General features: G+C 42.7%; 1 protein-coding gene and 1 long non-coding RNA gene across 4 annotated transcripts in view; both read left to right on the top strand.

Moving 5' to 3' along the window:
* Positions 1–7,978, top strand: part of kif26ab (kinesin family member 26Ab) — a 79,868-nt gene extending 71,890 nt beyond the window's left edge. For all 3 annotated transcript variants that reach the window (XM_074691739.1, XM_074691740.1, XM_074691741.1), the window contains 7 exons: positions 427–586; positions 919–1,081; positions 1,940–5,189; positions 6,104–6,297; positions 7,213–7,236; positions 7,452–7,602; positions 7,686–7,978. In XM_074691739.1, the coding sequence (XP_074547840.1) occupies positions 427–586; positions 919–1,081; positions 1,940–5,189; positions 6,104–6,297; positions 7,213–7,236; positions 7,452–7,602; positions 7,686–7,867 (4,124 nt within the window). In that variant the 3' untranslated portion in view covers positions 7,868–7,978. The remainder of the gene's footprint in view (positions 1–426; positions 587–918; positions 1,082–1,939; positions 5,190–6,103; positions 6,298–7,212; positions 7,237–7,451; positions 7,603–7,685) is intronic.
* A 7,188-nt stretch (positions 7,979–15,166) lies between these two features.
* LOC141807108 (uncharacterized) overlaps positions 15,167–18,705 on the top strand; it is a 44,816-nt gene continuing 41,277 nt past the window's right edge. Inside the window, exon 1 of the long non-coding RNA XR_012599809.1 lies at positions 15,167–15,444. This is a non-coding gene — a long non-coding RNA (uncharacterized LOC141807108). The remainder of the gene's footprint in view (positions 15,445–18,705) is intronic.

The following is an 18,705-nucleotide window of genomic DNA, read 5'->3' as shown; positions in this document are numbered from 1 at the left end:
TCCTGACAGGAGTTTAATGGTTTGTTTCTCGTGTTTCAATTACATCAGTCCCAAAATAACAATAACAATGTGCAGCTCCATGATTGTTACAATGACAGCCAATTCCATCTCTGCATTTTAAACCAGCAGATTTGGACTGTTTACATCAAGCTGTCAGTGAATTCTTCTGTTTTGACATGCCTAACTGACGGATCCTCCTTTTTGCCCTGATTTACACATCTAATGGGAGTTTACCACTTTGAACGACTTCACTGTGGGAAATTTCCTCACACATAAATCAGACAGCTCTGACAGTGCCCTGTCTAGTCTTTTCTAGGTCGTACCACTCCTGTCATCGTGGCACTGTGCATGAGGAAGTAGCTTCAAAGTGGGAGTGTCTGAGCGCTGCTCACCTGGTTTATGTCTCTTCTTCTGTGGTTGGCACAGTGTCTGGAGGACGGAGCAGGCTGCACCTCATCGACCTGGGGAGCTGTGAGAAGGTCCTGAGTAAGAGCAGAGACGGAGGGGGAGGCTTGTGTTTATCCCTAAACGCTTTGGGAAATGTCATCATGGCGTTAGCAAATGGAGCCAAACATGTACCTTACAGGTAAGAAAACCACAGCTAGCTTAACAATCTCCTACGCTGTGGTAAGGAGGTTGTTTTATTTCTTTTAGACATGTCGCTGCATGTGTCTGCACTCTCACAGTTTTTCACTGGAACTGTTTATTTGCTTGGTTTAGTTGGCTTCACATTAACTTCCCTGGTGTTGTAGAGGTAATACTAAAGTTTCTCAATTATGAAAAGATCCCAACTCTCCGACAGGAAGCACCATAGTTTGGTTAACAGAAATCATTTGTGGAATGCTAACAGCTACTTTCATTTTCTCTATGAAACCTCACTGTGCTGTTTGTTAACATCATTGTGATCTCACCCCATAGGGACAGCAAACTGACGATGTTGTTGAGAGAGTCTCTTGGCAACATCAACTGCAGAACCACTATGATCGCCCACATCTCAGATTCCCCCGCCAACTACGCTGATTCTCTCACCACCATCCAGCTGGCATCACGTATCCACCGCATGAGGAAGAAGAAGTCTAAGGTACATCAATGTTCTCATTAGTGCTGACAAATCTGTTTAGCATATGAAGCAATGAACTGGTAGATAAACAGTCATATATTTAAAGAAGACACTGACAGCAGTAATTGTAAAATTAAGTATGTGATTTGTATTTCTAACTAATGCTTCTCGCAGTAAATCCACTTTATCTTCATAGTTCATAAAAGACAAATGTAAAGCAAGTGTTCATCAACCTTTAACTTATTGTAACTGCATCTTTTACAGCAATTGCACATGTTTAATTTTGATTTTATATTTCATGACGAAGCTCATTTTTTCTTCCTCGTTTAATTTTGGAGCTGTTAGGAAAACGAATGTGTGGTCCCTTCTGCTGCAAACGAAAGATTATTAGAGCAGTAACTCAGAGCTAGTTTTCTTCTGCTCCTCAACACATAATCATGTAATCAATAGCACTGCCCAAGGATGTGTGTAATGCTCCTCGGATTAGGGAAATATATGCTCCAGATAATTAGGCAGACTGACAGCATGTATTCATTCTGTAAAGGTCTCTGACATGATTATAACGCAGCACACATACAGCAATTTGTATTACTGGCGTTCATTTCCATATGACTATTGATGTGCACTTTTAACCTTTAGATAAATATCGACTGGGAGTATCATAGGGATTCATATTAGTGATGGATTTCACTTTGAAGTAGTTCAGGAATGAATCTTCTGTAAATTATAAGGAGTTAAATGGTTTGTAGTGGGGAATGGAAACGAGACTGCTACATGAATATTGTAAGACCATAGAATCTCATTACTGTCATCTTTTCATGAGGTAATTTAAAACCAAAAGGATTTAACTTTGAGTTTCATTTCATCTTTGCTTTGCAGTACGCATCAAGTTCATCTGGTGGGGAGAGTTCCTGTGAAGAAGGCAGGATCCGCAGGCCGCCCCACCTCAGGCCGTTCCACCCTCGGACAGTCGCCCTGGACCCAGACCTGCCCTTAATGCTCAGTGACCCAGACTACTCCTCCAGTAGTGAACAATCTTGTGACACTGTCATTTACGTGGGCCCTGGGGGGGCTGCTATCTCAGACAGAGAGCTCAGTGACAACGAAGGCCCGCCTGCTTTCGTCCCAATCATCCCCTCCCTGAACAAGAAGAGGTCTACAAAAGATGGTCCTCTAGATAGAGACCAGTTCTTTAAGTGCAACACGTTTGCTGAGCTGCAGGAGAGGCTGGAGTGTATAGATGGCAGTGAAGAACCCACTGTGTTTGTCGGGGAGGGCAAGAAAAGCCAAGCCAGCCCCAAAATGGACAAATCCAAGGAGAGCCAAGGCTCTGTTTCACCAAAGACTGTAGCAAATATCCTGTATAACCAAGAGGGTGTTTCACCCAAACAATCCCCTAAATCTGTTGCCACGCCACCATCCTGCAGTCCTAACAGTAAATCAAAACTGGACAATGCAAAGATGCAATGCACACCTGCAGAAACGGCGCCATCGGACAGCATTCAGAATGTTTGCAGAACAAGCGCTGATGGGGAGAAAACCTTTGTTTCTGAAAGCAAGGCTAGCTCTAACAAACTGGTGACTTCTGCAGGACCAAATTCAGAGCCAGTGGTGAGGGAAAAGGTCTATTCCAACAAGAAAGCTTTACCTAAACCAGCCCCACCTCCTTCACAGCAGAAAGAGAACACAGACAAGGAGGAGAGATCCTGTACTAGAATGCCTCCTGTGGGGATGAGTCACCAAGCTGTGAAAAGACGAGATCCCTACACTTCCCCTTTGCTCAGAGCTCCTATGGAAGTGTGCCAGGTGCGCTCCACTCTAAGGGAACGATGTCTGGATCGGGACATCCTCAGAGCCACTGTCACCTTGCAGCAGCCTGTGGAGCTGAACGGAGAGGACGAGCTGGTGTTCACTGTGGTGGAGGAGCTCTCTATAGGCAGTATTGTGGATAAGGGCCGGCCATCAAGCATCATCAGCTTTAACAGTGACTGCTCCCTTCAGGCGCTGGCCTCTGGCTCCAGACCTGTCAGCATCATCAGCAGCATCAATGATGAGTTCGATGCCTACACGTCAGCGGTGGGAGGGTCAGAGGTGAACATTGCTGTGGTTACGCCGTTCCAAGAGGGAGCGATGGACAGCAGAGGTTCATCCATCAGCTCGTGGTTAAGTGAGGTTAGCGTCTGCACCATGGAGAGTGAAGGAGTTCATTCCACAGACGTCTTCCTTCCACAGACCAAACACACGGCACCAGAGGCTACCTTTTACTTTGATTCCTTGGATATGTTGCATTGTGTTTCTTCTCCGAGAGACGCGAAGAACTCCTTAAACGACAGTGGATTCAGTTTCTCTGAATTAGACAGTGACAGTGCAGCCTCAAGCAAACTATCGCTGACCAAGTGCCCTCCATCTCCAGAATCAGCCAAAGGCTCCCTCAGAATGACGTCAAAAATAACTAAAGCTCACTCACTCAGCTCCTCACAGCTTCCACAAGGCCCCTCCATGATCCACTCCAGTCTTCCTCGGAAGATCAAACCTACCTCATCCATCTCTCACAGTAGCAGCAGTAGCAGCAGCAGAGAGCCACCAAGGCAAGAGGCTAAACAAGAAGATCCTTGGCAGCGCAGCAACAACCACCCAGAACCTCAGCTTTCTGACTCCAGCAGCACCAGCAAATTCCTCAGACACCCTCCAAGTAGTATCCCTTCCTGCAGCAGAGCATCCAACCACAGCAACAGCGTACCTCGCCCACCCAAGGTGCAGGGGTCTACCTCGTCCCAGAGGGTGGTCGACGGCTGTGAGAAGTCAGCCATCAAGAATCCACCCAGCAAAATGCCTCAGCTGAGACGAGGTGCCACCACCCTGGGGACTGTACCCGTCATCCACTCCTCCACGGACCACAAGGGAACCCAGGATGTTACTGCATCGCCCACCAGCCTTAAATACTCCTCTCTGGGGAAGAACAACAAGGCTAACTCACAGAAGGCAAGCAACCTCCCTAGACCTGGTTGCACGTCTCCTCCACCCCCTCCTCCAGTGAGAAAATCCAGTCTGGATCATAAGACAAAAACCCTGCTGCCCCAAAGTGCCTTAAAGTCAGCATATGGGGAGGCAGGAAGGGGAACAAGGGCAGCTGTATCTGAGGATGAGCTTGAGGTACGTCACAGAGTGGACTCAACCAGTTACAAAACCTCAAGCCTCAACACAGCCAAAGTTACCTCCAGCCTGAAGGGTCGGAGTCCTAAAGGCGAGTATGGACAGCATTATGGAAGTCAGATGTCCTTGGAAAGGTGTGAAAGTCTATCTCTATCAGGCTCCAGAGCTGCGCTTAGCAGGGAAAACAGTGGGACAAGTCTGGGAAGCAGCAAATCCAACAAATCTATCCCAAGATTTGGTATTCCAAATTCATCCAGCTCTCCTATCGCTACCTGCCCATCCTCCCCGAGTGGAGGTAGCCTGAGCAGGTCTGGTCAAGTGAAGGCTGCTGCCAGTCCCAGAGCATTGGGAGCAGTCAATGGTAGTAAAGCACGCTCTCTGTCAGCCAACAACTCAAAGGGCCTGAGCTCTTCCACCAAATCTTTGGCTGCTCCGGTGAGCAAAAACACCAACGCCAACCTGCCTCCATCAGGACGGACCTCAGCCACTCGAACTGCTACTGCTGCCGTCAGCAGCAAACCAGGAAGAGGAACAATTATGGGCACTAAGCAGGCCATGAGGGCTGCTAACAGCCGTGTGAGTGAACTTGCATCGGGAAGCATAACAGGCAAACACATGAGAGCTTCAGGGGATTCGGACAGTGGAAACGATAGCGGGGTGAACGTGAGTGATGACAAATCTCCTGTAGCCATGCTGCCGTCACCTTACAGCAAAATCACGGCGCCCAGGAGGCCACAGCGCTATAGCAGCGGCCATGGCAGCGACAACAGCAGCGTGTTGAGCGGGGAGCTGCCTCCGGCTATGGGCCGTACGGCTTTGTTCTACCACAGCGGAGGCAGCAGTGGATACGAGAGCATGATACGTGACAGCGAGGCCACCGGCAGCGCCTCCTCAGCACATGACTCCATGAGCGAGAGCGGCATGTCGACTTCAGGCAGGATGAGGAGCTCCAAGTATCCCAAGAAAAGAGCAAACGGTGAGGATACAGTGCTGGTTTTAGGGTGTCATATATCTCGTTGTAATACCCATGTTTCAAATTGACTCTGTGAAACTTGTGCTCTTAAGGTTAGACCGGATGCCCTACCTTCCCCTACTCCCCTCATTTGCACGATTTGCAATGATATAGAGGAAAGATGACAAAGGGAAAGGGCTATGGGTAGATGTTAGAAAGAAAGAAGAAGGGAAGGGAGACCAGGTTGAGACGCTTGTTTGGGCTTGAGCTCACTCCTGCTGAGTCAGGCTGCACGCTCTACCTCCCCCCACTCCCCCACCTTACTGGGAGAAGTAAAAACAGAAGGAAGAGTTTGTTGAAAATTCCCAAAGAAGGACTAGAGAGGATGAGCCAAAACATCAAATAACAAAATGCTTATTATTTTCCCTCTAGCAGTATACAGGGGAATAAATCCAACAATATCTGGAATAGAGTTTAGAAACAAAGCCTCTCTGAACAAATTAGCCTCGTAGCTTTTCTAACTTTATGAATCCATTCTTATTACACTCACGAATTGGTATTTCATTGGATTTCCTTTCCTCCTGAATCAGCAGCATACATTATTCATACATACACAGGAAAATGATAATGAATGCTTCAAACCAGCCTGCTTCCATCTCTGTGATGATCAAATAGGAAGAGTCAAACATGAGCAGCAGTGACCTGCTTCAGCTTTTTGTAGCCTTGTATATAACCATTTGAATTCATGTGCCTTTTATATAAAATGGCAACATATGAAAGCTTTATAAATATGCAATCACCACATCACCGTCGACCCGTGTGAAGCCTTGCATCTCTTGGCGTCTCAGAGTGAAGCTCATACATATTTACCCATGGATCCCTGCTAATGCTCTGATTGTAAAACAGGTGTTTGTCTGTCCACATGCAATTTTCTGCAGGCTTCCAGAGAAGGCGGCTCATCCCAGCTCCCCTCCCAGACACCTCGTCTCTGGGGAAGAAGGCAGCCGCAGCAGGCCAGTGGGTGGACCTGCCTCCCATGTCTGGAGCGCTGAAAGAGCCTTTTGAAATCAAGGTGTATGAGATCGATGACGTGGAGCGGCTCCAGAGGAGACGACAGGAGGAGACCGTGGAGGTGAGCGGAGGGGTCGCTGTTACTTGTTTCACACACTGGTGCATCTTGTTAAACCTCTTCATGATACTGTAATGTCTGGGTCAAGGGCGTGTGAATCCCTCTTGCTAAGCTTCAGGAATATTTTGGATGTGCCACATTGCCTTGAGTTGTGGGAATGTCTTCGCTCACATCTTCCCAGTTTCTTTTTAAAGAACTGGACAGGGATAATGTCTCAGACGTCTGACCTTCAGTCAACTTAGATGCAAATCCCGATGTTTAAGCGTCTGTGCTGAGGTCCCCAGAGCTTGGTATTTTTGCAGCGATCGTCTGGAATGTCAAGAGTTCAGGAGGCAGTTAGTGAGGAGGGTTAATTGGTTTGGAGAAGAGTGGCGACCCACATGCTGCTGACGACGGTCGTGGTGTAAAAATAAAAAAAATAAAAAAAAACAAGATGGTGTGAGAAGATTGGTCAGGGAATGTGTGATAAATGTAATGGTACCCAACAGCAGCCCCCAAATCTGCTCAGAGCTCGTGCTCATCAGCGGCTGCCTGATCGCTTTTTATAGCTAACTCCTCATCTGTGGATCATTAACTTGTCCCGCACGTACACACAGCCAGACAGGGAATTGTTAAGAGAGATGTTAAATCAGCAAGATGGTGGTTTGATTTACTTTCAATTAGGAAAAAATGATCTTTAATTTGTCTCTCCCAGCAGTCACTGCCTGACAGACAAAATTGCCTTCTGCAACTTCTCTTCGATGTTTTGAAATTAGGATTGCAGTTATGTGTACCCATGTCAGTTCCTCTTCTTTACAGCATTTCTAGGAACAATAAAACTTCTCTTTTTGTATCGCTGGCTGCACTTGTCCTCCTAGATATTTAATCTTGTGTAAAACCTAACTTGCTCTGTCTGTTTTTTTCCAATTTTGTCTGCAGCAACCATTCCAGGACGTTGACAAGGTGAGCATTTCTTTTTGTTTGTGGTTAAGTTTTACTATAGGCAGAACAAACACTTTCAAAGTGATGTTCTTAGATTTTACTGAAGGTTTCTTTATTTTTATTCATAAGACTGTTTTAGAGTCAGTTCCTGTTATTTTTAACTGCTCTTCAAGCAAGCAGTGTCAGCAGCTTTCCTAAGGTCACTCCTCATTATATCTCTTCTTCTGTTATCTCAGGGTCTGCAGTATTTTAACAGTAAACTGAAGATGCTGGAGAGAAGGCAACAGCAAGTGAAGGAGCTGAGAGTGAAGCATGAAGTGTTGTTGGAAGAGCTGGAAGACACTAAAGTCCGACTTATGATGGACCCCAGCAAGTGGATGGGAGAGTGTAAGTAAACGCTTATTTTAAACCAGAAGCTAAAAGATGTTAGATTTAAGCTGTGATGTTAATGTAATTTTCTATCTCTAAAGTTGAGGTGGACCAGAGTTTGGATAAAGAATCTCCAGAGTACCTGGAGGCCTTGGCACAGGCCACAGAGGAGCTGGAGTTCTGTGTCAATCTATGCAAGTCCCGTGTCATGATGGTGACCTGCTTTGACATCGCCATGCCAACACCTGGTGCTCAGGAGGGACTGCGGGAAGTCGAAGTCTGAGGACAAGAGCAAGTGAAAATGGAGAGAAGAGGAAGTGAGAAAACAAAGGATGATGAAATGTAGTCATCACTGGAGCAAAGAAGAACATGTGACAGAGATGAGCAGAAAGTGGATATTTGCATGAAAACAGAGGAGATGCTAACACCTAGTGACAGTGCCTCGTTGTCCAGGACGTGTTTTAATGGCGGAGATATCAAACGTGAGCACAAATGCTTTTGCTTTTATGGCAAGGCAGTGGCCATCACTTACTCAAGAGTCAATGAACAACACCTGGAAGTGCCTTTTATACTGTTGTTTTAAGTCGTTATTTTTCATAAGGTGCAGGTATCTTCAGCATACCTAAGCAAACCCCTGAACATATTGCTTTTAAGAAAAAATATTTTATATTGCATTGTATAGTGTATTTATATGATGATGTGGTGTGTACAAATATCCTTTTAAGGGAAAAAATAAAGAGGAAAAAAAAGAAAAAAGCAATAAGCTAATGTTATTGCGCTCCCAGACTTTGCCTTTTGCCTCTTCTTTCAAACCTCAGTCAGCATTTTTAACCACGTTCATTCAGCCTCTAGCGCCTTACTTTAACTCTCTGGTTCCGTAGTTTTCTAGACTTTTCAAACTGGACTCTGTTATCTCATCAAGGACTGTGTTTGCTGTTGTCACTCATCTCCTACAAGCTGGCCTGTAAATGCTCACGGGGATGAGTGAATGTTGTTTTTTCTCCTCCAGTTGCCTTGATCACAATGGGTCTCAGTGGATGCACTACGGCGGAGCAGCAGTCGGGCTCCGTTGTCGACTCGTGTTTGTCTCACTGAAAATGAGAGATTAAGCCAAAACATATCAATCAGAGGGCCACTGTGATAGAAAGTGAGTGATCAGTCTTCATTCAGCCATCCTTTCTGGTGCCTCAGTCCAGTATCAGAGGCTCAACCTGACAGTCTCACATAACCCACCGTGGTCACAGAGTTAGCTCTTCAGAGAGCCAGATCTCTGCTGTCTTTACACTGTTAATCAGACACACAGATATGGCATAAGTCCTCTGGCCTCTTGTATCATACTTTTTCTAAAGTGTTACCAAGCCTCTATGCATTCCAGTATGTTTCCTGCAACTGCTGTCAGACCCTCAGAGCAGAGCAGCAGCACAGTTTGGCCTCTTTTCCCCTCTTTTCCTTTTTTAAATTTCTCAGATTATTAGAGCTGATAGTGTCCCAAACAAAGGCTCAAGAATGATAATTTGCAGTCAACGAGAGCACATGATTGTGACCACATTTTGGAAAATCAGTCATGATATCAGCTCGTTATGGCTGCTGGAATGTGCTTCTCCTGAATCAAACAGCTGACTCACAGAGAGAAAAAAAGATGATCGCTGAAAAATGATTGTTAGGACAAACAAACTGGCTTTGTTGTACTTTAATATGTTTGCTTGTAGAGCTAGGATGGACATGACTTTCTTTTCCTTTTCAAAGATGTAAACTCTCAGGCCCTCTCTGAAGATGCTGCATGAGATTTTTTAATCATTTTTACAAATGATTTCTACTCCATTTTTACCATTCTAATTTTTTACAATGCTTCAGTTTTTCACTAATGTAGGGTTGTTTGGGCTCATGAATTAAATAACTGTTACCAAACTTCGACCTTTTTTCCAAGAAATGATTATATGTAAGGTCATGTTTCATATCAAAACCCATATTTTCAAAGACTTTTGTTTTTGTATAGGATTTTCAAACCCTGTGTATAAATGTATGATAAGGCAGCTTGTGTTTTACTTTTACAGTACCTGTGAATAAAATGTTTCTTCTTATTGATGATTTGTGCTTTCCTTGTTTTGTTCGGTCTCTTAAGAGTTGTCTTTGAATATCACTAGAAGGGAAAGTAAAAGCTGGTCAAGATTATCAAGTGTTGAAAAAAGGAAAAAAAAAGTATTCTAATGGATTTACAGGCTTATTTTGAATTTTTGCCAGCATCATGCAAAAATATATATGTTAGGCACACAAAAGATATCTGTTAATACCATGACTAAGTATAAAAATGAAATCCTGGTGGGGATCAGAACTTTGTACGAGACTATGTGAGTAAAATCTTCAACAACTTCAAAGCAATGTCAGAAAAATGAGTCCTTTGGGTTTGAGTCCATTTAGGTCTGAAACATCAAAACTTGGCATTCTTTTTGGAAATTGTGGACATTGGCCTCTCTACTCCAAAGAGAAGAGGGACTTTCTGACATCTCATCAGGGCACAGTTCAAAAGCCAGCATCCACAGTGGAATGGAGAAACATAAGGGCACATGTCATGTGTAGCTCACACATCTGAGAAGGCACCGTAAACACACAACGATCAGGAGCAACACGTGCTGCCATCCACACACTCCTTTTTCACACACTCCATATATCAGCAGGATGATATCAAACCGTGGTCTGAGCATCATGAAACACAAAACACAATAAAGGAGAAAGTGAACTGTTACGAGGCAAACATCCCTTGTTAGGCAAGAATGGGAACGTTCACTTTGGTTTAATTGAGTAATGCTAAACATGGAGCATGCAGCTGACATGAAATGTAAAATATTTTTCAAAAAGTGATAATTGTTCAAGTCTGAAAGATCAATGTTGTTTTAATACTATTTTCAATTAAATTAAGGAATTTCATGATTTGCATTCCACCAGAATCTGTTGTAACAGCAACATTTTACTCCAGTTCCAACCTTATCTGAACTGTGTTTGTCTTATTAAAGAATGCTTTTTATTTGTTCTTCAATTAGTGTTTGAAAGCCATATCTTAATAGTGTTAAACAGGTTTTGACTGGATGAGAATGATCTGACTTTCAACGTGACTGCAGTCTTGCACCTTTTTTTTGGGGGGGGGGGCATAAATTAACTTTGCCAACCTGCTCTGCAGAGAAAATGGGCTAAATTGTTTTGTGATAGTGAGGAAATGAGATAAAACTGGATGGTACAAGTCCAGAGTGATTAATTACTCCATGTTTGGGGAGAGCCTTCAGCTCGGTGTGGAACATGAAGTCCTGTGGAGTGTTGTACTGTAGGTGTGTGAACGTGTTCGGCTAGAATTCAAACCCTGCTGTGCGATAACATCCTGCCTCCTCCCTCTTAATTCTGTTTTCATCAGAAACAGAAGAGGTTAATTTGGCTGAATGGAAAGACCAGCTGGTCAGTGTGTATCAAATCCAACTCTAAGGTTATTTTAGCATCCAGACTGCACACTGGAACAATAAAATTATCCACCACTGCATGTAAAATAAAATTAAGGACAGTAAATTCCTATGAATTTGTTTTTTTCTTTTGATTTTTAGCGTGTTTGGATTAGACTGTAAAAACCTGCTTCCCAGTCACTGTGAGGAAGTCTGTCTGAGAGGAAACTGTCGGCCACTTCAGATGTCTGCTGTCTGCTGGGTGTGTGCAGAGCAGACAGCAGTCAGCGCTCTGTATCCCAGCATACATTGCCTCAGGGCTTGGATCATTAGCAGGGACTTGGATGTAGTATTAGAATAAAAATGAGTTCACTGAAAAGTCAGGAATCCCCCGTCCTCACCCCTTTTCACCTTCTTCACCCCATCCCAGCCCTGACCCTGTTTTCCTGTGTTCAAACTGAACCCACTCACCCCTCCCTGTGAGAGGTTTTATCCTAATCCACATCAGTTTTGAGAATATGCTGATGTCTTTTGCATGTTTTAAGTCTTTGTTCCCATTATCGTCTTGTCACATTCTGGCGCTGGTGCTTTTTGAAGCACTTAAATGAAGTCAGAGCCTTTTTAAATTGGGGTCTCTTTTACCTCTGACCCTTAAAAGATGTTCAAATGCAACAAATGCCAGTCAAAATCTGTGGAAGAAAATCCTTTTACTTTTCATTACAGATGACTCAATGTCTAGCTCTGGATAAAAGCTTCAAAATTTAAAAGTAAAACAGACTTTCTGAACCTCCTTTCTCCCCCTCCGCCCTTGTAAGGTTGCCTGCATCTTCCTCAGGCGTTAGTTAGTGGTTGTGGTTTTGGATTTACAGCTCTGCAGTCCCACAGATTGGCCTGTCTTAACCAAACTCGCTCTTTGAAGAAGCCCCATAAACCTGACCAAATGCTGCCACTTATTCTCAGTAATTAAAACAAGCTGGTGTGGAGAAAAAGTCCTTAAATTATCAGCGCCTACGCACACACACACACACACACACACACACACACACACACACACACACACACACACACACACACACACACACACACACACACGCACACACATACACACACACAACAGAAAGAGTCTCGCTGATTCTCTCTGGGCCTGCATGTTTGTGCTTCAGGGGGGTCGTAACCATTGACATCTTCATCCTCTAAACAGATTGCATGTGTGTAGAGTTTAGCACCAGGACAGAAACCTTTCAAAGATGTAGTCCTAAAGGCTTTTTCTCCTCCTGTGTGGACTGTAAATTCAGGTTGGGTGGCCTTGCTAGTCCAGCAACATGCCACTTTGGCTTTAAATCAAAGCGATGCACTCCATCATGTAAAGGTGGATTAATTAGCCTTTTTCCACAACTTGAACTTGTAGATCACTGAAGATTTAACCCTGTGTACTGCATTTAATTCAGCACACATGGAGGCAGGAGAAGCTGTAATGATGTAGATGACTCAAGACTAACAATTTACGTTTAAGCAGCAAACTGTTATATGAATCATTTCCCTTTTATTACGATGACTGAACTCGTAGAATCCTGATCTGGTTTGGACAGTAATGAGCAGCAGGATGTGGGTCATGGGTTCAAACAGCCTGTTTTGTGTTGACCTGCAAGCTGGCGAGGTAATGACTGGTTATTAGAATGCACAAACACAGCAGCACACTCAAACATGCACATGGCCAGTCTCTGATGCTGTATCTTCTTGCTAGGTTGTCATTTTCTCTGTCGTTGCTCTGGACAGAGTCGCAGTAATGTGATTTAAAATGCTGGTAATCTATGGAGCCGTGGCTGGTTTATCATGTTGCTCTGACCTTGTCAGAGAATGATGAGCAGAACTTTCTCCAGTACATGTTCGCACTGACCTTGTTGTATCTGTGCTCTTGCTGTCCCTTGTTGGAGATTGCTTGTAGATAAAAGCTGATTTCCATAAAGGCTTTGTTTACAGACACTGTTTTAAAACGCCTTCGGAATACTGATGTGAGAAGTTAATGCGCAATGAATATTCATGATTTTAAAAATGAGAGGTTCTACTCTACTGGGCAGAAAAAAATAGACAGTGTAAAGTCCCTGATTACATGAATTGTTGGGTATGTTGTAATACAGTCAGGTTAACGACTTGGAGCTCTCCAAAGGTAGGGCTTTGTGTTTTTAAAAGCTCTTTTAAAGATTTACAAATTGTACTCATGAGATCACTCGCTACAAAGAAATTCATTATACCCATAAAAGAGGATAAATAATGTAATCCAGTAAAAGTGCTCACTAAGACGTAGCTTTAAAAGCCATTCCATCAGGTTGTGCTCTCTCAACAGATGGGCCGAGTTGATGAAAAAGACTTTTTTAATTAGTCCGTCTGAACACATTTCTCCATAACCAACAGACCCCTTCATGGTTAAGTTCCAGCCGCCACCAGGCAGCGTCTTAGCTGGCTCCCAGCAGCAGCAGCCATCTGTCGGACAGCAGAGCCGGGGCTACGGGGTGACTCACCACTCCACTGAGCCGACACATGTAGCCCAAAGACACGAGGAAAAGGTGTTACTCTCTTTGAACCTGAACCATTGTGCTCTGAGTGAGGATCATAGAGAACGCACACACCATGTAATGTTCTAGCTGGAAACATACAACATGATGGTTTGAAGAATGTGGATGATACCTTTCATACCTGTAATCAAATCAATCCGTGGGACTTTCTAAATAACTGTAGTTACTCTTCCAGACAACAATCAAAAAAAAGTTTGAGGACGTATGCTTTTTTAATTGGGTACAAATTGTATAGTCATTTGTCTGTTCACAGTATTTCTCATTCATTGTAAGATGTCTGGCTTGACATGTACCTTCCATCCCTCCTCTTATGTTGGCTCAGTCCATTTCAAAATTGAGGGCACTTTACACTCATAACTCATTCATCCCTTCTTGGATAGACTGTGACTCATGAAATGTTTCAGCTGATTTGAATACTCTCTGGCTTTTTCCTGGCTACTGACAAATGTGTGTTTTTTTTTTCAGGATGAAAAGCAGAGTTGGAAAGTGTGTTACTTTCTCTTTTTCAGCAGGAGGAATCGTTTTGTTGTTTTCTATTTCACTGAAGGAGGGTTTGATTTTTTTTTAGGTCTATGATTGCTTTCCCAGAAACCCTTGTGCATTTACAGAAACTGCCTGCCTTTGTGAAAAATATGACAGTCTGCAAACCTACAAGTGTAAGAAATCCCTCCAAAATAAAACTACAAGGACACCTTTGATTTGTTCACTCACTTGTGAACTGCCAACCACACATTACAGGGTTGTGGACACAGGCTTTGAAAATAGCAAATGCGTAAACAAACTTGACAGGAAAATGGTATACTGTTATCTTATCTGCATGTTATGAAGAAATTAATTGGATGGAAATTACTTCTTTTCAGAAGGGAAAAAATCCATGATCCATCCAGGGCCAAGCTGCGTCTGGCCTCTTCTCTCAAACAAAATGAGCAGGATTTGCTAAAGTGATGCTGTGATGACAGAGCATAAATGGAACAAGAAGCAAACTTGTTTACAAACACCAAATAACTGATAATCATAGGTTTGTTTAATGAGTTGACCATAGACTGTATAATAAGTGGATGTAGCCTCCCCAATGTAACTCGCCTGTTTCTGAAATGGATTTTTGAAGTGAATTGGCTGTCACGGCCTTACAAAGTATTAAATCATTATGACTTATATTTTCTGATAATAATAATAATAATAATAACAACAACAACAACAATAATAATAATAATAATAATAATAATAATAATAATAATAATAATAATAATAATAATAATAATAAATTTATTTAAAGGCGCCATATATCACACAAGGTCACTTTACAATTAATTAAAATAATTTTACTTTTCCTTTTTGAAGTGAAGGGAACAGGCTCATGGCCTCAATAAAGAAAAGACATTTTCCTAAAAATAATAATAATAATAATAATAATTAAATATTAACAATATCTTTAAAAAAAAAAAGAGTATAACGTATATTATTAGATGTATGGTTCAACCTATATTATCATTAAATAATATTTTGCGGTATGTTGTGACGTCAACGCGTATTTGGCTGGATAGCGACCAGACGTTGACGTTTGCGCGTGTTCATGTATGTGCGTGTTCAGTTACTTGCGCTGGCTTAGTCCTGAACGGTTATTCAAGTGCACGCATTAGTGTTTGCAATGTGTCCGATTTAATTTCTGCACAGGTACGATGATGAAGCTTCTAACTTTATTTTGAAGTTGTACAGAAAGCCACGTTGAGAAACTGACGCAACTGATGATTCACGAGCTGCAAGTAAACAGACGCGAATGCTAGTTGCTAAGTGAGCCAAACAGTGCTGAGATAGCGACGAGGAAGGGGAAGAGGACGTTTTCTGCGAGATGCAACTGTATGGTGAGTTAACACAACAGGCTGGAATAATTTAAGTGTGATGCAAGTAATGCTTCTTTAAATCTAGCTTCACCTTGCTAAAGACCCCTGGTAGCCTGCAGGGAGCTGCTCTAAGAGAAACTCTTTCTGCAAATCCACAGTGGCTCACGTGGTGACAATTATAGTGATTCAAATAGACAATTACTATCCATTTGATGTCTTTATAATTCATAGTTTCTTACATCCAAAACTGTTAGCATCTGCATGTCCCTAGTCAAATTAATCTCATGCACCCATGCTAAACATTTGGTTGCAGGAAAAATGATAAACCTTGTCATACAATATGTATGCTTGATTGTTGATAGATAAAGTAACCTCAACAGTGCAGTGGTAGATGATTTATCAATGCATGCAGGTTATTGTTGTAAAAACTGCTTCACAGTATTCCTAGGTTATAATTTGCTCAAACCTGTCTGCTTTTGCCTCTAGTGATACCTTTTGTGTCACATTAACAGTTTGCATGTGTGATGTGTCTTAATACAACACTGAGCCTGTCATGAACCTTCAATCAGACAAAACCAGGTTTTATCCATCACACTTGTGTCTGCCCTTCACTCACAGGTTCTGATTATGTGGGCTGTTTTCTTTACACGTGTGTAGATGATGATTATGGCTGTGAAGACTTGTTTTTCCTTTATACGTTTCCATTGCAGCAGTCAGGGGCCTGTTCATTGTGAACACTGAGATGTGGAGCATTGTCTCATCAGTCTGTTTGAGACACACCGCAGTGGTGACAGCCCGAGCGCTGTCTTTGTATTCTCCCTCGCTGTCTCTTACATTAGAGCTTGATTGGTGCAGGTTGCTGACAGGAGGCTGTCACCAGTTGCAAAGTCTGAAGTGGAATATTTGCAAGTGAAGAGGTTAATTACACAACATTTAAGACCTTTCTTTGCCTCACCATTCATACTACAGCCAATCACATCCTAAACACAGGCTAATCAAAACTAGGCTGGCAGCTCTGCGCTGTGGCAACAGTTGCTGTGATGGCGGCTCGTCTGGCAGGGAGAGCACGTCCTGCTGTTTGCCTGAGTTGGTTGGCAGGCTGTTACAGTCCTCCCTCTATTTTACCATTACCCATTCATCGCCAAAAGAAGGTAGAGAATAAATGTGCTCCGTGAATTACTGATGGACTACATCATTCTCACTTGTGTGTGTTTTGTGCCTCATTAGAGCTGTCAACCATGTAAAAATGGAAACACTTTGTGTATACCATCTAAACAATGAAGCCGGAAACTGAGGGTGCCCAGGTTCTCAGGCTTCAGAGGGTCCTTTGTAAGCTTTAGTTATTTTTGCTTTATTAAAGACTAGGGCTGCAGCTATTGAATATTTTAGTATTTGAGTATTCTAATTCTAATGAAAATCCCATCGATTAATCAAGTAATCGGATAAATTACATTTTTGTTTAGTTAAAGAGCAGTTATTTTTCAAATGAAAATTTTTCTCTTTAAGAAATAGATTTTTCTGATGCAGCATGTCAATAAGAGCACTTGCTTTGTTAGCTCAAAAATTGGTAAACACACTTTGACACATTTTTTGTGCCTTGTACATCTCATCAAATGTTGCGGACCCAAATGGCACCCGTTTCGTAGAATAACCCATTAGTCTCCAAACTCCAGAAAAGAAGCTAGATTTGTTGCTAGTTGCTATTTTGTATAAGAGGTAGCTTGAGGGGTCTGAAAACTCTCTTAATATGGCCTCAGCTCTATTTGAAATACCACTCTTTGATCTTTTTTAAAATTCGAAAAAACGATTCCTCGAGGCGGAGAAAATGACTCAAGTAATTTTTGTAATCAAGTACTTCGAATCAATCGAGGAATCGTTTCAGCTCTATTAAAGACATAATGGACGACAAAAGGCAGAAAGATGATGAAGTGTATGGTGAAATTCTTCACATTGAGATATAAGCATTTAAAAGGGAAAAGGAAAAGATGTAGCTTGATGTGTTGTTGCTCTCCTGGGGTGTAAAAGTCTGAGGTTCCTTAAGGGTTCCAGGATATTTTCAAAAATCTTTAAGTTCCTTTCTGTCAGAAAATGCATTTTAAGCAAACTGAAAGCATACTTTTTCAGATTTGTACCAGCTTTTTGACGAGTAGATGTTCACCATATCAGTAAAAGTAGCAACAGGTGAAGATATTGAGGTCCAGTTTCAGTTGAAGTGGAAAAAACCCAAAGTTGAGAACAGATACAAGAAGGTACAGCGTATTCAGCTGCTGTTGCCTGGCCCCATGGCTGACACTTCAACACGCAGACTCTCATCCACGGCTTGAAAGGCACGGCTGCCACTGGTTGGCCCATGTCAACAACGGTGTCACTTGGCTGCCTGAACTCACGGCTCAAGCTTTCATCCAGTTCTCTTTAAAGTATGACCTCTCTGGCCTGTCAGAGACACTCACCCGTCACACCCTGCGGGTCCTCTCACCACTGCACTAATGAGGAGTGCTGCTGAGAGTCTGTGCGGGCCTTTGGATAACTGTGGCAGAGAATGTGGGCGAAGCAGAGTGAAACTGGACGTAAAACTTTGTATTTCTCAGCTGTGTCTCTGTAGCAGTGTTTGAAATCTTACCATAAAATGACCAGTTATGAGTGTGTACTGAAATTTCTGCATTTCAAAGGATTCATGGCTGACATTTTATTCTCCAGTAAGACCCTACTAATTATATTTTTATGATTATATTTCTGGAGAAATACAGTACAGTTATGTAGATTCTCAGAGGTACTAAAATCAGTGAGATCTGTAACCAGCCCTCATTTTATGACGGATGTCAAAGATGTATAGTTCTGTTTGGTTGGATGCCATGTGAAAAAGCCCTTTTTACAGCTTGGAGCATGTTTTTTTTTTATCCTGCTTCAAGAAAGCGGTTTGACTTTTGTTTCTTGTAATGAAACTGGATGGGAACCCCTCTGAGAGAAGAACAAAGCATAATGTCCTTGCCTCAGCTCAGCCTCTCTCTTTTCCAAATGAAGCAAGAAGATATTGTTCAAAACAGCAGCAGCAGGATTATTACTGGTGCCACTTTCCCCAAGGTAATGCTCATTGTGTTTTTCGTATATGTTGTTCCATAGCAACTGAGATGAAATGGTTATTGATTGGCTCAGGAGCAAATTAGGCCTCACCCCGGAGTACCTATGCTATTCAGTGTGTTCTGCCTCAGCCGTGCTGTGAACATCCTTCAGCAGATATTTCTTCCTTCTCTTTAATTACCACTGGTTACCTGAACGGCATGG

The sequence above is a fragment of the Halichoeres trimaculatus genome, unplaced genomic scaffold, assembly GCF_033239565.1.
Source record: "Halichoeres trimaculatus isolate MK-OKI-2021-1 unplaced genomic scaffold, fHalTri1.1 fHalTri1_scaffold_17, whole genome shotgun sequence".
NCBI lineage: Eukaryota > Metazoa > Chordata > Actinopteri > Labriformes > Labridae > Halichoeres > Halichoeres trimaculatus.
Note: the sequence above shows the minus strand (reverse complement) of the source record. Positions and strands in the feature narration are given on the sequence as shown.